Below are 21130 nucleotides of genomic sequence, written 5' to 3'. Positions count from 1 at the left end.
CAATCTTTCCAAGCAAAGAACCAGAATAGATGTATATATATATATATATATATATATATATTTTCTATTGATTTTTTTCTGTCTGTTAACCCGTACTATTTTTCTTACTTTTCGATTTCTTTCTGTTCTTTTCTTTTCTCTTTTCTAGCTACTTTTACTCTTGTTTTTTGGTATTCGTGTGGGTGTGTTTCGACATGGCACAGCATCCTGACAAGATAAAATGGAAGGGACACACGCCCCACGGGTTGTCGGCATCTCAGTTTGGAATGGCTCTCGGTTTGTGTGGCCGTGTGGTGGACTTTGTGGACTATCTGCGCAATGTTGTTGGAACCGAGTTGGAATTCACCGGTAATGCCAGCACTTCTCACGGCATTGTAACAGAACCAAAGGCACGTTCCTTGTATGAATTATTAACAGGTGATGCCGTTAGCGATGGTGGTTTCTTCTTAACGGATGATGGTTTGCTTGGTTGCTCGCCGGATGGACGCATATTTTACCGTACAAATTCTCAAAACGGTGATACCCAGAACAACGTGAAAGGAATTATTACTAATGGTGAAGTAGACACAACAGAAAAAGCTGCACCACGTGTTAAAATCCCCTTTCGATCAAAATGGCAACCTCAAGTTTGTTCCACATCTTCATTACAATCTTCTCCCACTCAAGAGAAGTTTCGTCTATTAGAAATCAAATCACCTTTTCACTCCTTGTATGATGGTTCAAAGTCCGCCTATCAACCCTTTGGTATTCCCCAGCAGTATCTCTGTCAGATGCAGGGACAAATGGCCATTGCGGGTGTGAATGAGTGTGACTTCTTTGTGTATTTAGATAAACCGGCATGTCAAGTAGTGGCGTGGCGTGTGCGGCGCAGTGAAGAGTTCTGGGAATGGGCGAGTCCGAAACTGCGACAAGTAGCACAGTGGGTGCGTGATGGTCCACCATTGTGGTTAAATCGTAGTTTTTCGTTTGGCACATTTGATTTCTCAAAAATTATGGTGGAACCTCTTATATTTCCATATGATATTACTGCGAATGCACCAATACGTGATGCTCATCGCTTTCCTTTTTTTGAACGTCATCCTAATCCATATGAGAGTATGTCATTAAGTGATGTTCAAGATGCCTTGTTGCGAAGTCTTATGAGTCCTATAACACGTTTTTTATTTTATAGTGAAACCGATTCACAAACACAAGATGGAACTCAAAAAGAGGAATGTGTGATGTGGTGTAGATTAGAGAAACCTACTGCGGAATGGCCAATGGATGGTAATTCTTGGAACTCCCTCAATGTGATAAAACATTCTGCTAATGATACTACAAGGTGGAATATGAAAGTAACAGTAAAAAAACCGAATGACTTCGATAACGGCATGGTGATGTGCAGTGTACATAATAGAGAGGGTGATTTTAACTGGAATAGTGATAATTCCCTTAGTGTTCGTTTTTTTCAACGATTATTTTTTACTTCTTTGGTGCCCTTGACAACGCGATCACCGACGCCTGAAGTTGTTGCTCATCCCACAGTGATGGATACTTTGACTAGTGATTCCAGTAGGGAAGAAAGTGTTAATGAGCATAATCAAAGATCTTTGTATTCTACTAATGCAAATCAACTTAATTCTGGAAAAAGAAGGTCTTGTTCAACCTATGATGAATCTGTTATTGTTATTGAAAGTGACTCAACAGCTCGGCGATCAGTATCCATAGAGGTCTGCACTTTGTCGCAAGAAACGATTTTCTAACGTAGATGAAGAGATAATAGAGCGGTAATACTTTAGAAGAAAGTATAGCGCATGCCATTGGTTACAGAAGTGTAATGGAATTTCCCATCAACATACTCTAGGGTTTAGTGGTTGATTTCTACTGTAAGCCTCTCTTATAAGAAAGGCACATTATTACGGTATTACTGGTGGCTCTTCACCTTCCCTGAGAGTGGGATGAGAAATTTAAACGGACACCAATATTGGGTTGACGGCATCACCAAGTAGATATTATAAAATAATAACTGTAAACATACATTTTCTTTTTTTATTTTGGAAATAAATCAACGAAGAATCCGCTTTACTAATAATTACTACTACTACTACTACTACTACTAATAATAATAATAATAATAATAATAATAATAATAATAATAATTATTATTATTATTATTAATTTGTCTATGCATTTCTGTGCTCAAACGCAAGGCGATACGTATTAATAACTTCTTTTTTTTTCTTTGTCGCTGGTTTTTCAAAGTGTTACTCTTTCTTGCCTTTGTTAACGACGACAAATAAAAAGAAGAGTGAACATAAAATAAGGCATGAGTAAACGAACAAATAGCGTTACTGTAAGCGTAAGCACAAGAACAAGTGTGACGCAGTATGGGGGCAGTTGCTTTAGTGAGATGGCGTTGCCAATCTATAATACAAAACAAGCAAAGATCCCTCGCCTTTATCCAGTGTTAGCTGCTGAGACAGACGCCGAATCTAATGTTGTGAGAAAGGGTCTCCCATTTACGGAAACTTCTTTGGATTCACCTATTTTTACTGCTTTTGCTGCTGCGCCTAGAAAAGTTTCTCCTGTTAAGGGGGGTAGGAAAGGTAGAAATATTCGTAAGGCGTCGGTACAACCTGTTAATGAGGAATTTGTGGTGAAGTGGAAGGATTTGACCATCAAAGAGATAGAATTTAATTTGGTGCCTTTTAAAATTCACTATCAGTTGCAACTGTTGGTACTAGAGGAGCGTAGAAAACGTCGCATGATTGCAAATGAAGAATTTACAGGGCGTTTAGAGAATTATATGAAGTGCCGTTATAGTGCACCTGTACGTGAACGGCTTCTTAACGGAATTGATTTGGATACAATATCCGACCAGATACATTTATTGTGTAGACGGAATCGTCACTCTTCCAGTGTGGTATCAATGTCTCTGAGAAATTTGCACAGTGTAAGGGATGACCCTCTACATATACCTTGTACCTCTGCTATTTCAAACGATTTAACCCCATGGACTGGAGATTCTCAAATAACGTATACATTAAAGAGCGATGACGGATTGCGTTCCAGAGGATTGGAACCTTTGGTGGGCACAGTTAAACATGAAAGGCCTACTAAAGAGAGAAGCGATGAGCCGAACCGCCATTGTACACCACAATCTGTGAAGCAGACTTCTGATAGCGAAACCGTTACGACTGTCACCCGTTGCTTGAATGTATCTGGGATATCAGCACAGAGTGAAGGTAGTGGTAGTTCACCAAATGAAAAAGAATCTGATGTTGATAGTCTTGCCCAGTCGCTAATGGGAAGCCCAATACGTAGTGATGGTGACTCATTCGGGAAAACACTCGCTACAGAGACGCAGACTGGTGATGATGATGGTGATAATGATGATGACTCACGGGGACGCTCTCTGAATCATGGCACAATGCCAGGGTTCTACACTCCTACTGGAGATGATGAGAAAGAGAATTAAACGGTTGTGAAACTTACTTTTTTTTTAACTTGTTGAAGTTATCGTTACCGCATTGATGTTCTATTGTGTACGTAAATTTAGATGACCATAACAGGAGTTTTGTTGGTTTTTTTTCACCTTTTTTTCTTTCTGTGTACTTATTCACTATTTTGTAAATTGTGTTTTTTTTTCTACATAAAAAAAGCTTCATGTCTTGAAGAAATATTCACTGATATTGTATACCTTCCTCTATTTATTAATTTCCCTGTTCTTTGTTTTTGTTATCATAGGTATTTTTGTTTATTTTTCTCAGTAGTAACAATGCAAGGTGATGGACGTTCTCCTCAGGGTAATCAATCCCTTTATGAACAAATGTACCGCCAACAACAGATGAACACCTATGGTGAACAATACCCCTACACACAACAACAACAACAGCAACAACAACAACAACAACAACAACAACAACAACAACAACAAGCCTACCTTCAACAGCAGCAGCCAATTCAACAAGGCCATTCACAAGGATATATGAATCCATATAATGCTTCAGCTCCTCCTCCTCCTCCACCGCCCCCGCCCCCGAGTTATTTCCCTCCGCAACCGCCCGCACAAGATAGTGATTACCTGAAGGGTTTTCACGATGGTGTAGTAAGACCTGCAGGCCCAGTTATTGGAAATGCCGTTAGTTGGGTGGCTCCTCTTGTTGTAAATCTTGCCATTTTCATTGGACCCCTTTGGTATATGAGACGCAAGTATGTGCAGGCAATGGGACAAGCTAAGGCAACTGATGCGGCCAAAAAGAATCCCATGATGGGAGGATTGATGGATATGATGAACCCTATGAAGTCAAAAAATTACCGTACAGAAATTAAAGGTACTACCTTCGCTGATATCATTGGTATCCCTGAGGCTAAAGAGGATTTGAAACAGTATGTTGATTTTTTGAAGGAGCCCAAAAAGTTTACTCGACTTGGTGCTCGACTTCCAAAGGGTTGTTTACTCACTGGACAGCCTGGAACAGGTAAGACGCTATTGGCCCGTGCTGTTGCGGGAGAAGCTAGTACACCTTTTTTCAGTTGCTCTGGGGCGGACTTTATCGAGATATTTGGTGGTAGTGGTCCTAGACGAGTCCGTGAGCTCTTTGCACAGGCAAAAGAGGCGGCACCGTGCGTTGTCTTTATAGATGAGATTGACGCTATAGGTTCTCGTAACCAAGGTGGTCGTAGTATGGGTGGTGGTGGAAGCAGTGAGGAAAACCGAACGATTAATCAGTTACTGGCTGAGTTGGATGGTCTCACCAGTAAAGAGGCAATCGTAGTCATCGCTGCCACAAACTATCCTGAGGCTATTGATAAGGCTCTACTTCGTGATGGTCGTTTTGACCGTAAAGTGAATATTCCAATGCCTGACAAGGATGCTCGTGAGGAGCTTTTTGAATACTACCTTAATCGCATTATCACAGGAGATCCAAAATGCAAACCAGTGGTGCAGACATTTCGCACAAGAGAGGAGGGTGAAAATGGCGGGTCTAATACACCTACTACATCTACTAATGCTAATAATACTACTGATACTACTAATAAAGAAAAAAAAGAACGAAAGGTTGTTATTGAAAGCAAGCCTATTGAAGTAAAGGTGATCCCAGGAGTGAGTAACAAGGCATATGCTACTGCTTTAGCAGAGCGCACTCCAGGTGTTTCACCTGCGCAAATTGCAACGATTGTAAATGAGGCTGCTCTAACGTCTGCTATGACAGAAAGCGAAGTTGTTCCACTTAAAACACTACAAGACAGTATTGACGACGTTCTCATTGGAAAGAAACATCGCCAACGAATGAGTGACATGTCACTGCGTCGGACAGCATATCATGAGGTCGGCCACGCTATAATGGCGTGGACATCTCCTCTGCAAAAGGATGTCGTGAAAATCTCAATAATTCCTCGTGGAAGAGCTGGAGGTTACACACAGCAAGTGCAAGATGAGGCCTTGGAGCCTCGCACGGATGTTTTTCTGTTTTCTCAATTGTGCGTCCTTATGGGTGGACGAGTTGCGGAGCGCATATTTATGAATGATATTTCAACAGGTGCGATGGATGATCTTCAGCGAGCTACTCGAATCGCAATGGAGAAACTTCTCATGTACGGCATGTCCAAATCAATTGGTCAACTGGCTTTCAAGCCTAATGATCGTAATGAGGGTCGTGCTTGGATGAACTACTCAGAGGAATTGCATGCAAAGGTTGAAGAGGAAGCCCGTCAGCTTGTGGCTTCAGCGTACAAACACACAGAGAAAACATTGCGAGAAAAACGCGATCTTCATGAAAAACTCGCACAACTTTTACTGGAAAAGAAAGAGCTAATGAGGGAAGATATAGAAAAAATACTTGGTCCACGTCCTACCGTGGTGGCAGCCAAGTGAGTGGACGCTTAAGTAGGATAAAATTGAAAGTTGTTTTAATCTCTTCCTTGATGCAACTTATATATATATATATATATATATATATATATATAATTGCGTGTAGTGTGTGTTTTTCCTCGTCGTTGGAACTCCCGTGACTTTCGATACTCTAAGCATGAAGACAAACAAACATAAAAAAAAAAACGAAAGAGAAGAACATGGTAAAATTACAGAATTTGACTACGGGGAAGAATAGCGTATCATTCTGTTATTGCATTTATATTAGGTATTTTTTTCCGTACTGGTTCTGCTGTAAGCAGTCCTCTCTCTGCAAACATCGAAGAAGAAAGTCAGAAAAAAGCGAGCGAGGGAGTTTGAGGGAAAGAAAGAAGGAAAAAAGGAAGATGAAGATACATACATGAACATGAAAAGAGAAATGTAGATCCCATTCCTTTTCTGTATTAGGGGTAATACTAACGGTGATATCGGGTTACAGAGACTCTCTTACTGCTTTTTTTCCTATTCTACCTGTTATTATTATCGGAGGATTTTTTTTCTTGCGTTTTGTGTTGTCTTTGTCATTTTTGTATTTTCTATTATTTTTTCATTTCGGAAAAGGTATAGGTAAATTGGTTCTTTTGCTTTTCTGGCATACCTTTTTGCTTTTACCTTGGTGGTTTCCAGACGGCGTCATAACTTGTAGAAAATTTAGAAATGCCTAGGGATATTTATCCTTATTTACAGCAAATGCTGGACTCTTTTGACGAGATATCTCGAATTCTTAGAAATGATGAACTCGTTGCTCGGGAGGAATTAGAGAAACTGCAAAGGGAGCGTGCAGTTATGCTTGAAGAACTCGTACAATTACAGGAAGAACAACAAGATAGAACTGTCTCAGCTATTACTAAAGTTGCTGGAACTAACGACCACAGGACTCTTCGAGATCAAGATAGAGGTATGCAGAGTTCAACTGAAAATTATATTACTCTTGAAAGAGGAGAAATACTTGAGGATCGCCATGAATATGAAAAGCATTTGGAAGCCGGACGTATAGGTCTTCATAGTGATATCAATGATGTTCCCTTACAGCCTCATTACCTCATTGAAAGGAAGAAATATAACTTCAAAGATGAGCGCTGTAAAATGATGAAATCAGACTCTTTCCCCCCACCAATTCTTCATGACGTAGATACTCCATTGAATGGTTCACGTCTTATTAATCACTACGGGTACAATGCTGAGAAACCATATCTTGTTAATAGCAAATCTTCTAGTAAGGATGACATGGGAGAACGACGTGTTCCTGGAACAAATTCGACACTTTCTATGGCTGACCTTAAAGTTGGCAAGTCGAGTTCACAAATAGACACCAATATGCGTACTATACCAAATTCCTCTAAAAAGGAAGGAACGTTTTGGATTAATGTCTGGCCCTGTTTTGGAACTTTTGCTTCTTCAGTATCCAAACCTACACGTGTTGTTGTGAGTGGAAGTTATCGCTACATGGAGCAACTTACTGAAAAGGCAGGTATTGCAACAGGTTGTCAGCCTGCTCCGAGTGTCCTGTATGAACCAGATGGTAGGCCTATACGTTCACTCGCGCAACTTGTTCCTGAGCAGCATTACCTGCTTTTCCCTAGTGGTGGTTTTTACCGTAGAGAGGCGTTACCCCATGCACTTCTGGAAGAGCTTGTGCGGGCAGCAAGGATGGCTCTCCGGAATCGTTGTAACCCCCATGAGAATTGAGTTTGTGCCACTGAATTCTCACAATGTTTATTGTATTTTTTTTTTTCCTATTCTCTTGCAAAAGAACTGGATTTTTGCTTCGGTATACTTTCTGATTATATATATATATATATATATATATATATATATATATATATTACTACTATGATTGACAAAAAGAAAAAAAACTTTCTCTTCTCTACTACTTGTTATTATTGCCGTTCCGCTAATGCTCTTCGTCCTAAATACCTTCCCCTTTTCCTTTTTCTTCTTTCCGTTCTTCTCCCTATTCTCTCTCCCCTACTGTCTGTGTGGCCTAGAGAGGTATGGGAAGTGATGATCACCCCTCGGGGGCCCGGCGCCCCCCTCCCATGCTGCGGGCGGAGCGCCAGACGGCATTCCGGCGGAAGTTCCACGCGGAGCTCCTGCAGTACGGCCGGGACCGCAGGGACGCCGAGCGGCACCGCATGGAGGAGTACAGGCGGCTCTGCGAGGCGGAGGGGATTCATTCAAAGCGACTGGAGGAGTACGACGCCGTGCGGAAAGAGGCCGCAGGGGCACTGGGCGAAAGACTGCAGAGTATTGACTATGATCAGAGTCTTACCAACACAGAGAAGAAGAAGAGAAAGTTTAATTTAAAGCGGAAGTATGCCGCACAAACGGTGACAGAGATGCTGCAAAAGAAGGAAAAGCACCACAATGCATTAACGAAGGCTGAGGAAATCCAGAAGAAGAGGCAAGAAAAGATTGAAGAAGCAAAGGCAGCCAAAAAGGAGAGAGAGCAAATGAAGATCAATCGCATTCAACAGAGAAAGGTAAACAATGCATTATATGCTCAGAAAACTCGAAAAGGTCAACCCATCATGAGCGGACGGGTAGAATCGCTGCTGAACAGACTACAGCAAGATCAGGAAAAGAAATGAGTTGTCAGACTTAATTTCAGTTTTATAGTGCAATCTGTTCAATCTTTTACCCAATTTTATTACATTTCAGTAAGGTCGTGTAAGAGCCCTCTTCTGCTCTTTTTTCTACTTTGCACCTTGTATACATGTATTTTAATGCTGCATTGTGTGGGCTACTCCTCCTTTTTTTCTTTGCGTGAAGAGAGATGTTATTTATAATTCTGTCTTCTCTTTTTTCTTTTTATTTTTTCTTTTAGTTGTATGTGTGGCTTTCGATAACATTGGGAGGTCGAAAATAGTTTGCTTTCCATTACCTTATTACCGGTTCTGTGAGTTACATTGGTAGATAGACCAACTGAAAATGCCAGAGACTTTTCTACAATTCTCAGTTTTGGGGTACATTATTGGTCTTACTCTTGTGTGCGGTGGTATTCTCTTTCCATTGGCGATAATGGGTCTGCGCTCGCGTTCAGTCTTCCGTAGAGGGGCACTTAGACCTCCTGCTGCATTTAAATGAAATGAAGCTGTAAGGAAATGTGAAACGAAAAAAAAAAAGTAGCAGAAGGTCATTGCAGTTAAGGATGTCATGAAGATTTTTCGCGCTATTGGGTAATATGTATATTGCTCTACGTATTGCTTTTTCGTTTGTTGAAATAAAGAAGATAGAAGAATATCTCCGTACAAGTTCTCAAGAAAAGAAAGTAGGAAAAGAATAGCATATATATTTTATCTGTGTGATTTTTTATTATTAACCTCTTCAAAAAAAAAAAAAAAATGATTTTTTTTTCCCCTTTATTTTTTTTTTCACTTCTCCTTAGTAGCAGTGTGCTTCACGCACCATACACAGACATAAATACATAAATACGTCTATTAAACATAGGCGGGTTTGGTGTGGTTGAAATACACTGTTGTTTTTGCGTGTAAGTGTGCTGATAATATGCGTGCCTTGCGGAGTTTCGCGCAGCATGTGATTTCCACTCGATACCCGTTTCTTCTGCTGCAGCTTAGAGTGCAAACGACCAGTGGCAGTAATAATAACAAGAATGACAAACCTGAGGGAACGCATGGCGACAAACAACCCACTACATCTCGCAAAGTGCCCATCCTAGTACATGGCGCTTTGGACAAGGATAATACACGCAATAACGTGAACAATGCACTTCACGATGGAAGCAGCAGCCGTAGTAGGAATAGTACTACAGCTGCAAAAGTGACAGATGGACCGACAGAGCCAGATTATGGACCTCTTCGTGCCACTGGTCTGTGGAAGGTTGAGGAAGTGGTGGATACCCAAAAGTCGACCGTTGACTTTAGGCGCATAGACGAAGTGGAAAGTGAGATTATTGAGACTTTGTCGCAACCAGAGGATGCAGTAGTACCGTACACTGAGGAAGAAGCCTGGAAGCACAAGTTAATGTTTCAACATAAATTTAAAAAGACTCCGAAGCATCTAACTTGGCGGGAGTTGGGTGAAGAGATTGAGTGTCTTGATTGTACCATTGACGTGGACAAACATCGACCAGAGGAAATTTTTACCATTACTTTCTATTTCACAGATAAAAAGACAGGAACACGGGACATGTTATGGACCGCACGCAATGATGTTTCCTGCTCAGAGGGATTTACAGATCTATTAGCAGCTATAGGGGCATGTCTGGGTCGTTCTAATGTACACCGCACTATACGATTTGATGATGCGGTAGGAACTACACGAGATATTTCATTTCGTAAGGTGTCACGATATACTTCAGACATTACAATTGCTTTTCGTCCTCCTGAGACCTATAATAAGTTTGCCCGCAAGACAGAGCAGGACGAGTACACGCAAAGTATGACAGATGAAGGAATGAGCACGTGGGGATTTCATCCGGCGATGATGGATCCAGAGTACAATTCCCTAGACTTTGAAGACCCACCTGGAACCTACACCACAGTACTTTCTGCTCATGCTTTCAGCTTTATTTGTCTCCGGGCCATTACACGGCTCTTAGCGCGTCCTTTAAAAGAGTTTTACCGTCCATCACAGCTTATGCGTACTGCGAAGGTTCGCACAGATGACGATATTGGTCTCGCACATGCCATGAAGGGATGGATGGGCGTCGAAGATCGCCTGTACCCACATTATACAACAATTGATGCTATTCAAGAGAACTGGCTCGGTAAAGATGCACCCTTTACATTAGTTGCTATAGTAAATAAGCTGCGTGAAATGACCTATTTAAAACGACAAAATCCAGAGTTTCAGTCGTGGTTATCTACTAGGCACCATGATACACATCTCGCGTTGCGGAATATTGGACTTAAGATGCTTGGTGTTGGGGCAAGTACTCTCTTTGTACCGGTAACACATAATGCAACGGTGAACCGGCTCCTTCCAAAGTCACAACAGCGACGTCTGGAGAGTCGTTTCTCGTTAAACGCAGTACTCGGTATGCCGGATGAGACGCGACGTATCGATGAGTTTAAGAAGTTGACCGGTCACGAGCGCATCACAGAGCGGGGGGAAGAGGACGGTAAGGTGAAGAAGTCACAAGGTGACAAAAAGGAACAATAAAAAAACAACAACGAAGTAATCATATTCCGCTAATTGGCGTGACATATGCTGTATTCTTTTTCCATATAATATTGTTTTTTTTTTTATTTTTTCTATTAGTTTATCTGGTGGTATTGTTGCTTTATTTATGGTTGCCTTTCTTTCTTCTTGGATATTTGTTTTATTTTTCTTTCTGCTAGACTAATTCATTGCGAAGTGTGTGCACGCGCACAATATATATATATATATATATATATATATATATATATATATACATATTTTGGTACACTAAGTGAACTGAGTTCTGGTAAATGGGTGACGAGGAAATCGACTTCTGGACACCCACTATTGAGGCATTTGCACCGCTGCAGTTAGATGGACCGGAACTCTCCCCAAAACTTCTTAAGAGGCCTCCATTTCGTTTTATCGCAGATATTGTCGCTTCCATCAACACTCGCTTTGCTGCATATGATCATATTTTCCGACCAGACCAATTAGATGCTGCCAGTATAGACTCCAAGGAGAAGAAGATTGAGTATCTTACAACACTGGTGCAATATGTAGGATCTCTCCTAGGACAGAAGATTGATGTAAATGTAAAGAAAATTGTTTCTGGTAGTGAACCAGAAAAGACGAATGTATTTCTCCAGCGTCTGGCTTTGGCGGTAGGATACGCACAGCAAGACAAGGCGAGAAAATTACAGGCCCTACCACCTCAACAGCAACAACAACAACAGCAGCAGCAGCAGCAGCAAAAAGAAGAAAAAGGAAAAGATCAGGTGGGGACAAGTGTGCAGGAAACAGCTGATACGATGGCCGGCACATCCGAGTCAAAAATTGATCTGGCGGAGAGGCAATCGTTACCAAAGCGCATCTCAAACCCATCTGAAAAGGCTAGTAAAAAAGCGACAGCCATGCGTGACTCGACAGAATTATTTAAAAAGATCAGTGGTTACGGTTACCTAAAGTTGGACCAAGTTGAATCAGTAAAGGAAGTTGGTCAGAGTATTGTAAATATGTTTCAGGATCTTAAACAAAGTAAGATTGATACACAACCATCATCGTTACCATTAGATGCACTTGAGACAGCCATTAAACGGCAAATTGAAGTTATTCAACAAGTGGATTCCCTGGAGGATGAAAACAACTTGGTATTAGAAAAACTTGAGGTACTACTATCTTCCTGAATAAATTTTACCTCTCTAATTTCTCTCCCTCTCTCTCTCTCTCTCTCTGTACAACACTTTATTATTATTACGTTGCAAAAAGAAAAAAAGATAACCCTTCTGGGATAAAATGTTTTTTTTCTTTGGTTATGGGTCTAAACCTTTTTTGTTACCATTGTTCATTTTATTCTTTTTTTTTTTTAGTCTTGTGATGAACAGTTGGAGCAGGTTGTAGAAAGAAAACGACAAAGTAAGATAGTTCTTTAGCTTCCTTAATATAGTATATAAAAGACACGAGATTTTTTTATTAATTACTTAGTTGAGGTTGCGAGAAAAATCTATAGATAATAGGATGAATCAAGGGGATGTGAATGGAGCGAGAGGACAGGAAAGGCAAAAACGTCATGAGGCCTCTGTGCTTCCATTTGGTGTAAAGCGTCCAAGAGATTCTATGGAAGAAGACTCCATACCACTTCGAGATGCTCTGAAAGCATTTGGAGATCGTGTAAACGTTATTCAAACTGAAATCATGGCGGCCTCTAGTGAAATTTCTGTTGATTGCCAAGCGAAGATATGGAGTCTTGTTCTGGAACTACGACCTTATGTTCTCGCCGCACTTTCGTATAATAGTTCGGAGTTGCCAGAGGAAATGAAAAGATTGTCTCAAGTAAATCCACGGCGAGTGCAAAAATATGTTTGGTCAGCCCTTCGTCTTTACTTCATTGTTGCCAGTATATCCGTTGTTGTTCCCGGTGTCCTTCTGCATTGTGTATTGACTGTTCTTTCTCTATTACCTGTAATAGGAGCCCCATCTTGGTCTACCCCGACTGATGAGAATATGCTTAAGAAAATTAGTCACATGTTTCTTTTGCTTTGCTACCGATATCCGTTGTTATTTAAACAGCTTCTTGATGTACTCCTACAAGATGAGACTATGGCTGTATTTGTCTTTTCAGCCACATTAAATCGCCTATCTTCACGAGGACGGTGTACCATTGTTATTTCTAACCCACCAGAGACTATTGCCGTGCGATGTGATGCGCAAAGTCTGTTTAGAACTAGCATCATCGTCGAGACATCATACGAGGCTATCTCTGTTGCATCTGGATTCTGCAGTATTATGAGTTCGTTGTTTATTCACAACGCTTCATTGCAGTTAACATTGCGTGAAAGAGGTATTCTGCTTCGTTTAGCCTGTGGTTTACTTTCAGTAGATTTACATGAGAGTTTCATCTCACGATTGGGGATTGGCAGTCCCTCTACCCTTGAGAGAAGTTCTAGTGGTCAGGCACAGGATGAGGTGGATTCTGATTTATCGCTGATGCTTTATGATACCGCAGGATCCTTGTTGCAATCCATGTTGGGAAATGGACTTCTCGTGAAGGTCCTTCATGGCCCTATGCTTCTGTACACATTGACGCAACACATGTATCACTCTGTACAAATGGGAAGTAAAAGTAATAATCATTTTAAATGGGAACTGAAGCTGCTCCGCTGGTTAACTGAGAAAAAGGATGACAGTGACGCTTCAATCATTACGGTAAGAAATATGTACAGTGAAAGATTTTTACATCCAGAGACAACAGATCCTCATATTCAATCATGGAGGTGGTTAGATATTCTCTTTATGGAAATAAAGATGCCAGTAGATATTGTTTTTGCACTTATCGTGCATTCTCTTAAACGAGGCAGCCGAGACTCCATTGAACTAGCTACTTTGTTTCTTGATATACTTCGAGAGGCGGTATCACACAAGAGTGGAGTCGATAAAATCATTGAGCAAACCTTTTCCGAATTTGCTGCTGATATAATGGATGCATTCCTGAATGCCCGGCCTGTTCCACTCGATTTGTGGTTTAATGATATGTCTTCGCAGGTTGTTTTACTGAATCAATTACTGGACGTCATCCCTCATACTTTAGTGACACCACTTATTAAAGAGTATCTCTCCTGCTTGGATAATGATTTGGAGAGTACAACAGGGAGTAAACTGCTTGCTGCTGCGAATGCTTCTGATGTACTAAGTGGATCAGCAACATTACATGTGAATACTCTTCAGAAGGCCTGTTTGGAACTATTAAATACTGGGGATGATCTCGTACTGGATGCAGTTGTGATTCTCTTGCGTTTAAGCGAAACATCTGTTGTAGAGCAAGTGACGTTGGACTTTCTAAGAGACTTGATGGCAAGTAGTAGAGTATTGTGCCCAAAAGATAAGTCTCTGAGTATTTCGATTCTTTATGCAGAGATGGTGAGAAGGTTACCATTGAACCAGGATGCGTTTGCTCTCATTAAAGATGTGGTCGGTAATTCTTGTTCATTTTCTTCTACTAAAGATATGGCATCGTTATGGCGTACTATTGGCGTGCTGCGTGGTTTTAGAGAACGTATTGCGCAGCACTGTCAGCGCAGTGTGGGTGTTCCATCTATATCACATATTAAACAGGGGATTTCAAATGAGAAGAGTAATACCATTATTATGGATATACTGGGAGAAATTAACGGTCTTCTGGTGTCTCTCTCTTCATTCCTTCCATTTATTTCAAGTACGAGTGAGGGAATTTGTACGAATGCATTATCATTGTTTTGGGAACAAATACTGGATGTTATAACGATAACAATTGGGTTTTCTCAACAAGTGCGTTCTACCCATCCCAGCCAAAGTAATAGCAGCAAAGAAGCACCGCAAACAGAAGTCGTCGTTGTGGACGAAGAAGATTGTGAGGACGTGGGGCGTTCATTAGATCTTGGAGTTATGGGTGATGATGTTCTTGCCATCACACCTAAAAAAACAAAGGAACCTCAGCAGCGTCATTGTTCAATAAAGGGACACGAAACAACCGATAGTACGGAGTTGGTATTACGTGGTATAAGCGCCTCAGTAGAAGCTATTGGTTGGGCAGCACGACAATTGTTCCTTGCGTTAAATTTCAGTGAAAATAATACACTTGGTGAAACACTACTTTCTGTTGTGTGTCTCTGTGTAGGTTATTCCCCTGTAAAATGGGATGCCATGGAAGATCTAGTCTTATCCCATGCCTCGTGTCATCGTTCAAGTGTTATTCGATGTGGTTATGCTGCGTTATCATTACGCCTGATGTTCACACGTAGAGGAGATGATGATAATAATAGTATTTCCCTCTTCTCTGAGAAGTTGTTAAGATGTGGGGAAAGAAATAAAGAGAAATTATCGCTTCATCTGGAATCATTACAAGCGGCTTTTAGTAGAGAATGGGAGAGTGTTATACGACAGGGTGTAAGGCACAATATGAGTTCCACCAGTGAGGACGCCATTCCACTCTATAATGTCTTCTCCCCACAGCAGGAGTGTAGTGGTACGATATCTAGTACGTTGCTTAATCTCTGTATCACTATTTGGGATGAAAACGATACTTCCTTGTCTTCCAAGTTTGCGGCATTGGAAGTGGCGCATGCCATCATGGGTCATATGTCTTGGTCTGTGGAGGATTTATGCTGGGCCAACAGTGATATTATATACACATCTTTCTTTAAAGCCATTTGTAATCGTGAGGAACGTAGTGTAAAGATTGTTATTGGTAGAAGTCTTAACGTTTTACTTCCACCATCTTTCCTTGCGGAAGACTGGGAGGAGAGGTTGCAGCGGATTCAAGCCTTAATAGATGGAACTCCATTTGAGGATTCGGATCTTTTGGGGGTGTTGGCATACATATTATATAATGACGCCAGGGCTCCACGTGGGGTTCAACAGGCAAAGGCGCAAAAACTATTTCCTCTCTTTCACAGAGCACCAATGGAGTTGCTGAACTTCCTCCATGTTTCGCAAGGTCCACTCATTGCTTTTATCATGTATCTTGAGGGGGGTCGTCAGTTGCAGGCGATAGAGCAAACGACAAGCTACAGCCATAGCAGTAATAACATTAGTCCATTTGCTGACCTTGAGATTGCTGTGGAGATGGTACTTTACATTGGCAGCTGCAAGACCCTGGAGGATATTTGGCAGAGAAAGAGAGCATCACAAGGAAAGTCTATAGAGAGTCCACAAACGTTAACCAATCATGTCTTTTCTTTCCTTGACAAGGTAGCAAATTTCGTTGGTATTCAGAATGATATCTTGCATGATGGAAACTCTCCCTCTGTTTGCACTGTACGACGGTGGTTATACAGCCTGACATTGCTGATACGTTTTCTTGGTAATCACGCAACCCTCATTGCACCAAAGTTGTCAGCTATTTTGGAACACTGCAGTACACAGCCGAAACTAGTCGAACGTGTATGTGAAGTATGGTGTGATCTAGTCACAAACTGTGCCTCAGAATACCTTAGAGAGCACGCACCTGTTATTGTTGTGGACTTGTTAAGTATGGAACACATGGCTGAAAGTAGCGGTGACGCCACACTACTACTATTAGAAGCAGCCATACGAGTCGTTTACAATAGTTCCTCAAAGGAACCATTCTGGAAATTGTGTTTTAAAGTAATGGGACCCAAAAGCTTGCTTGTTCGTCGCTTGAAAAACGGTGAACTACACACAGTTGCGGAGTTGACATCTGTTAGGGTGAGTACGACAAATAAAGAGGGTGATGATGTCTCCGTCGTTGCTGCTGGATTTCTCTCGGTGATGCAGTCAAGCTCAACTAAGTGTAAAGAAATATTAATTCGAGCTCTTTTTCAGTATCTCTCAACAACCGATAGTACAGAAAGAATGGAAATGACACGTGCTGCTGTTTCAAATCCGCAAGTTATTACGGCATTACTTAACTGTGCATGTGAGCTTAGAAATGAGTATGCTCAGTATGCCTTGGCATGTGTGGGTATGATCGGGGCCATTGCAGATTCCCATGGTGTGGTGATATCTACGGAGAGCAAGAAATTGGAGCAAGATCACACAACTCTTACACCAAAGGATGACTCTTTCCCATATTCGAAGAATGAGATGTTTTTACCAGAGGATGTACTAGATTGGCGTATTTTGGCACAAAAACTACTTAGTGTACATTGTCTACGAGCCCTTGCAAATACAGCAGATCCCACTATGCATGATCGCGCCGCTTTTGCTGTCCAAGAATTGCTTCGAGTGTGCGCCAACGCTGAACGAAGTTTGAAAGGTTATGGTAGACTGGATGAGAAAGAGTTACTTCTTGAAGCAGAACTAGAGGAATATACATGGTGGTTAAATATGGAACCAACTTGTAAACAAATGCTCTATAGTTATGCTAATACCAAATATGGTGCTAATGTGTTTCGAAAAAAAGAACCACGTAGTCCTGTTTATACTACAGGGATGAGTTTTTCAGATTGGTTGAAAGATTGGTTCTGTGATCTTCTTGAACGTTGTAGTGGGGTTTTCGGAGATATGGTGGCATCATTACGTAATATGGCAAAAAGTGATCATGCACTTATTTTTTTTCTTATGCCTCATATTATCCTTCATATTCTATTGGAAGGCAATATTGATAATGTGAGTGCTGTGGTAACGGAAATTAACGTTTTGTTTAGTGCGGCTTGTATGGTATCCGTACGTGATAATGAAAAGACCTTTTCCCTTCACTCACAGAGTCTTATGATGGAAGTTGCGACACCAGCCATATCTGTAGTGGGTATTGAGGAACACCTACAGCAAGTTTTTTGTATTCTAGAAAATATTGAGTTTTTAAGTTCCTTCTTGCTTCGTGTCACTCATCGCCTTGTTTCAATTTATCGGACAAAGGCGGATGAGGCTGAAATACGACGTATTGTGGAAGTATGCCGACAGTTTTTTACTCGAGTGGAATGGACTACTAAAGTAAAGGTAGCTGTTGCGATTAGAAGTAATATGCGAGCGTTGCGGTGTATTGAAAGCCAACGCTATTTACCAAGTGTCTCAGATATTATGCAAAACAATGTTTCACTGCAAAGTATATTTGCCGCCCTGGGAGACAGAGATTCATCGCGGAGTCTTCATCGTACAGGTGAACGTCAACCAGAAGATGCTGCCTTCTCACATGAAAATAATGGTGAATGGAGTTTAGCCCTTCAGTCATGTGAGTTGGTTCTACAACGGCGTCCTAACAGTTGTTCTCATCAATTTACAGCCTTGAGGTGTATGCAGCAACTTGGACAACTGCATCTCATGTCACGTTACAGTCAGGCACTTCTTACACATTACTCTCCCTCCTCAAATGTGACTTCCACACGGTGTGAGTTGTGCCGTCCGGAGGAACTCGCAGCGTTGCAGAACTACGCTAATGAAGCGGCCTGGCGACTTGCTGAATGGGATAATGTGCAATCACACAAGGATCTTCCTGTTAGTCTCGCTCTGCCTATGCTTTCGTTCACGAATTTACTTGATATGAAAGGTACGTTGCAGGATGTTTTCTCTGCCTGTTCGGCTCAGCGGCAGAGAATCGCTCCTATCGTTCGTGCTGCATGTCGTGAGAGTTACGCGCAGGTGTACCCGCATGTTGTTTTTCTTCACGCCCTAACAGATATTGAAACTGCAGCAAAATCGGTTACGGATATGCGAATTGCATCAAGAGATAAAGATGGAGAACTCGATTCGTATAAGAGTATAATTGCTAAAAACTCAAAGGAGTTACAAGAGTTTGGATCTTTACTACAAGAGCGAGCTCGATTCACGGATACCACACTGGAGGCACAAGAGTTATTGGTATCTCTTCACCGGTCCATATTTAGAGCCTTTAACTTGAGGGAGGTTGTAACAAAAACATGGATGCATTATGCGAAACTCTTGCGAAATGAAGGATTTTTAGAGACGGCTTTAAGTGTAGCCAAACAGGCCTACCTAGATGATGGATTTGTGGATCCGTCGTATTATACTACGTTGGCAAAATTGCTGCATGAAATGAATATGCCAGAACAGGCTATTGAGTTTGCAGAATATATCACCAACAATACGGATGTTCCACTAACTACCCGAGCTAAACTTCGAGTTCTCGTTACGAGGTGGAAACAAGAATTTGGTTACCAACCTTCTCAAGAGGTAATTGCAGGATATCAATCTGCCTTAAAAATGAATGCCTCAGAAATGGCTCATCATTATCTTGCACTTTTTTACGACTCTCTGTATCGCTCTGTACAGAATTCTGCCATCGAGTCGGTTACAATGACAGGAAAATTATCAGATGAAATTGAAAATAGAAAGAAAGTAGAGAATATTGAGTCTTATGTCTTACGGGCCCTTGACCACTTTGGAATGGCGATGCAATTGGGTGGAAAGACAGTTATAGTATCACTTCCTCGTATGCTTACTTTGTGGTTAAACTGTTCAGCTCAACTTTCTAGTTTGGCTTCTGGATCGAATTCGAGCTCAATGCTTCCTACTTCAGTATTGCGAAAAATAAACCATATGATGGAGCGTTATCTACTTGATAATAGCAGCAAGTTACCTGCGGCTTTTCTCATAACAGCTCTACCGCAACTATTGTCTCGTCTAGGAAACGGCAATAATAATGTGGTTAATATCATCACAAAGACAGTGGTGGATCTTATGATAACTTTTCCTCAGCAATGCCTATGGCAGGTGCTTCCCATTGTTTTTAGTAGACTTGCTAACCGTAGTGAAGTAGCCCGTCAAGAGATAGTGGCACAGTTTGTGAAGCATGTACCGACACAGAAGACCCTTGTGAGTAATATGTCGGCATTATTTAAATCTCTAATTGAACTTTGCAACTGCTCTGCTACTACGCTAGTTGGTGGACGTTCTTCACCCTCAGCATCACTGGATGGGCAGCCTTTTATTCAAAATATTCAAGAAATGCTCCCTAAGGCGGGAATAATTTTACCAATAATGGTAAATTTATTCCCAAATGCCATTGGGGTATCAAATAGCAAGGAAGTTTTTCTGGGTACTGCAACATTTCATAGCTTTGGAAGTCGTGTTGATATAATGAGTTCACTTCAAAAACCGAAGCGCATTGTTGTAATCAGTAATGAGGGAAATCGAGTATCTTTTCTCTGTAAGTCACGTGATGAACCTCGTAAAGATATGCGCATGATGGAAATTGCATCATTAATGAATACCTTTTTTCTCAGTGATCCAGAGGCGCGGCGTAAACGATTTTCATTGCGCCGCTATGCAGTGGCTGCCCTTTCTGATGACTGCGCAATTATTGAGTGGGTCAACAATCTTAGCCCCTTTCGCAAAGTTGTGGAGGGATGCTATGTAATGGATGGCACAGGTGTTCGCATCTCACAAGTGAAGGCATGGAAAGCTAAGGTAGACAGCGGTAGTCTCAGTAAGTGGGATATGTTTGAGAAGTATATTCTTCCCAGAACACGACCTGTACTGCATAACTGGTTTCACAGTAGCTTTTTCAGCCATCAAGAATGGTATCAGGCTCGTGCCATCTACACTCAGGCAACCGCATTATGGAGCATTGCAGGTCATATTGTGGGACTTGGCGACCGTCATGGTGAGAACTTAATGTTAGATCTAGGACGAGGGGAATTAATGCACGTGGACTTTGCCTGCATGTTTGACAAGGGTGAGTTGCTTGAAGTACCGGAACGAGTGCGGTTTCGCCTCACGCAAAACGTTGTGGACGGCATGGGTGTGTTGGGTGTGGATGGGCCTTTCCGCGCCTGCTGTCAGGTAGCCCTGCGATGCCAAATGAAGAACAAAACAGCTGTGATGAGTATTGTGGAGACGCTACTGCATGATCCACTGGTTGAGTGGACGCGACAGTCATCCAATCGACAGAGTAACTTTGAACCAAAGCGACTAATTGAACGTGTATCTCGGCGACTCGACGGATTTCTCGATTTGTACACCCGCAACCACGAGAAGGATACATTGGCGCTTGGCTGTGAGGGTCAAGTGTCTCGCCTTATCAGTCACTCCTCCTCTCTTGAAAATCTTTCAGAGATGTATGTGTGGTGGATGGCGTGGTTGTAACGGGTTATTTGAAAACAGCAACACCAGGTTTTAGGCTCTATTTGAGAAAAAAGGAATAAAATGAGCAGCGTTTTTTTGTTTTTCGTTGATATT

General features: G+C 41.5%; 8 protein-coding genes across 8 annotated transcripts; all 8 read left to right on the top strand.

The window, feature by feature from the left end:
• Window positions 1-194: 194 nt before the first annotated feature.
• On the top strand, window positions 195-1742 carry LSM04_004048 (YqaJ viral recombinase; the record flags this gene model as incomplete). The annotated part of the gene is made up of 1 exon (XM_067332285.1): window positions 195-1742. The coding sequence occupies one exon, from the start codon at window positions 195-197 to the stop codon at window positions 1740-1742; it is 1548 nt and encodes a 515-aa protein (XP_067186867.1).
• A 563-nt stretch (window positions 1743-2305) lies between these two features.
• On the top strand, window positions 2306-3457 carry LSM04_001812 (uncharacterized protein; the record flags this gene model as incomplete). Its single annotated transcript, XM_067332284.1, has 1 exon — window positions 2306-3457. The coding sequence occupies one exon, from the start codon at window positions 2306-2308 to the stop codon at window positions 3455-3457; it is 1152 nt and encodes a 383-aa protein (XP_067186780.1).
• A 300-nt stretch (window positions 3458-3757) lies between these two features.
• Window positions 3758-5857, top strand: LSM04_007738 (Peptidase M41; the record flags this gene model as incomplete). Its single annotated transcript, XM_067332283.1, has 1 exon — window positions 3758-5857. One exon carries the CDS (start codon window positions 3758-3760, stop codon window positions 5855-5857), a length of 2100 nt encoding a protein of 699 aa, XP_067187034.1.
• Window positions 5858-6550: 693 nt separating this feature from the next.
• LSM04_005970 (uncharacterized protein) lies at window positions 6551-7582 on the top strand (the record flags this gene model as incomplete). Its single annotated transcript, XM_067332281.1, has 1 exon — window positions 6551-7582. The coding sequence occupies one exon, from the start codon at window positions 6551-6553 to the stop codon at window positions 7580-7582; it is 1032 nt and encodes a 343-aa protein (XP_067186955.1).
• A 305-nt stretch (window positions 7583-7887) lies between these two features.
• On the top strand, window positions 7888-8484 carry LSM04_004712 (Fyv7/TAP26; the record flags this gene model as incomplete). The annotated part of the gene is made up of 1 exon (XM_067332280.1): window positions 7888-8484. The coding sequence occupies one exon, from the start codon at window positions 7888-7890 to the stop codon at window positions 8482-8484; it is 597 nt and encodes a 198-aa protein (XP_067186906.1).
• Window positions 8485-9400: 916 nt separating this feature from the next.
• LSM04_005996 (uncharacterized protein) lies at window positions 9401-11017 on the top strand (the record flags this gene model as incomplete). Its single annotated transcript, XM_067332279.1, has 1 exon — window positions 9401-11017. The coding sequence occupies one exon, from the start codon at window positions 9401-9403 to the stop codon at window positions 11015-11017; it is 1617 nt and encodes a 538-aa protein (XP_067186959.1).
• Window positions 11018-11307: 290 nt separating this feature from the next.
• Window positions 11308-12183, top strand: LSM04_006336 (TRAF3-interacting protein 1; the record flags this gene model as incomplete). The annotated part of the gene is made up of 1 exon (XM_067332278.1): window positions 11308-12183. One exon carries the CDS (start codon window positions 11308-11310, stop codon window positions 12181-12183), a length of 876 nt encoding a protein of 291 aa, XP_067186977.1.
• Window positions 12184-12514: 331 nt separating this feature from the next.
• Window positions 12515-21037, top strand: LSM04_004040 (UME domain; the record flags this gene model as incomplete). Its single annotated transcript, XM_067332277.1, has 1 exon — window positions 12515-21037. One exon carries the CDS (start codon window positions 12515-12517, stop codon window positions 21035-21037), a length of 8523 nt encoding a protein of 2840 aa, XP_067186866.1.
• Between the last annotated feature and the right edge of the window lie 93 nt (window positions 21038-21130).

This window comes from Trypanosoma melophagium (genome assembly GCF_022059095.1).
Source record: "Trypanosoma melophagium isolate St. Kilda chromosome Unknown ctg6segment0, whole genome shotgun sequence".
In the NCBI taxonomy this organism is placed as follows: Eukaryota; Euglenozoa; class Kinetoplastea; order Trypanosomatida; family Trypanosomatidae; genus Trypanosoma; species Trypanosoma melophagium.
The sequence above is the reverse complement of the archived record's forward strand: the minus strand, read 5'-3'. Positions and strand labels throughout refer to the sequence as shown.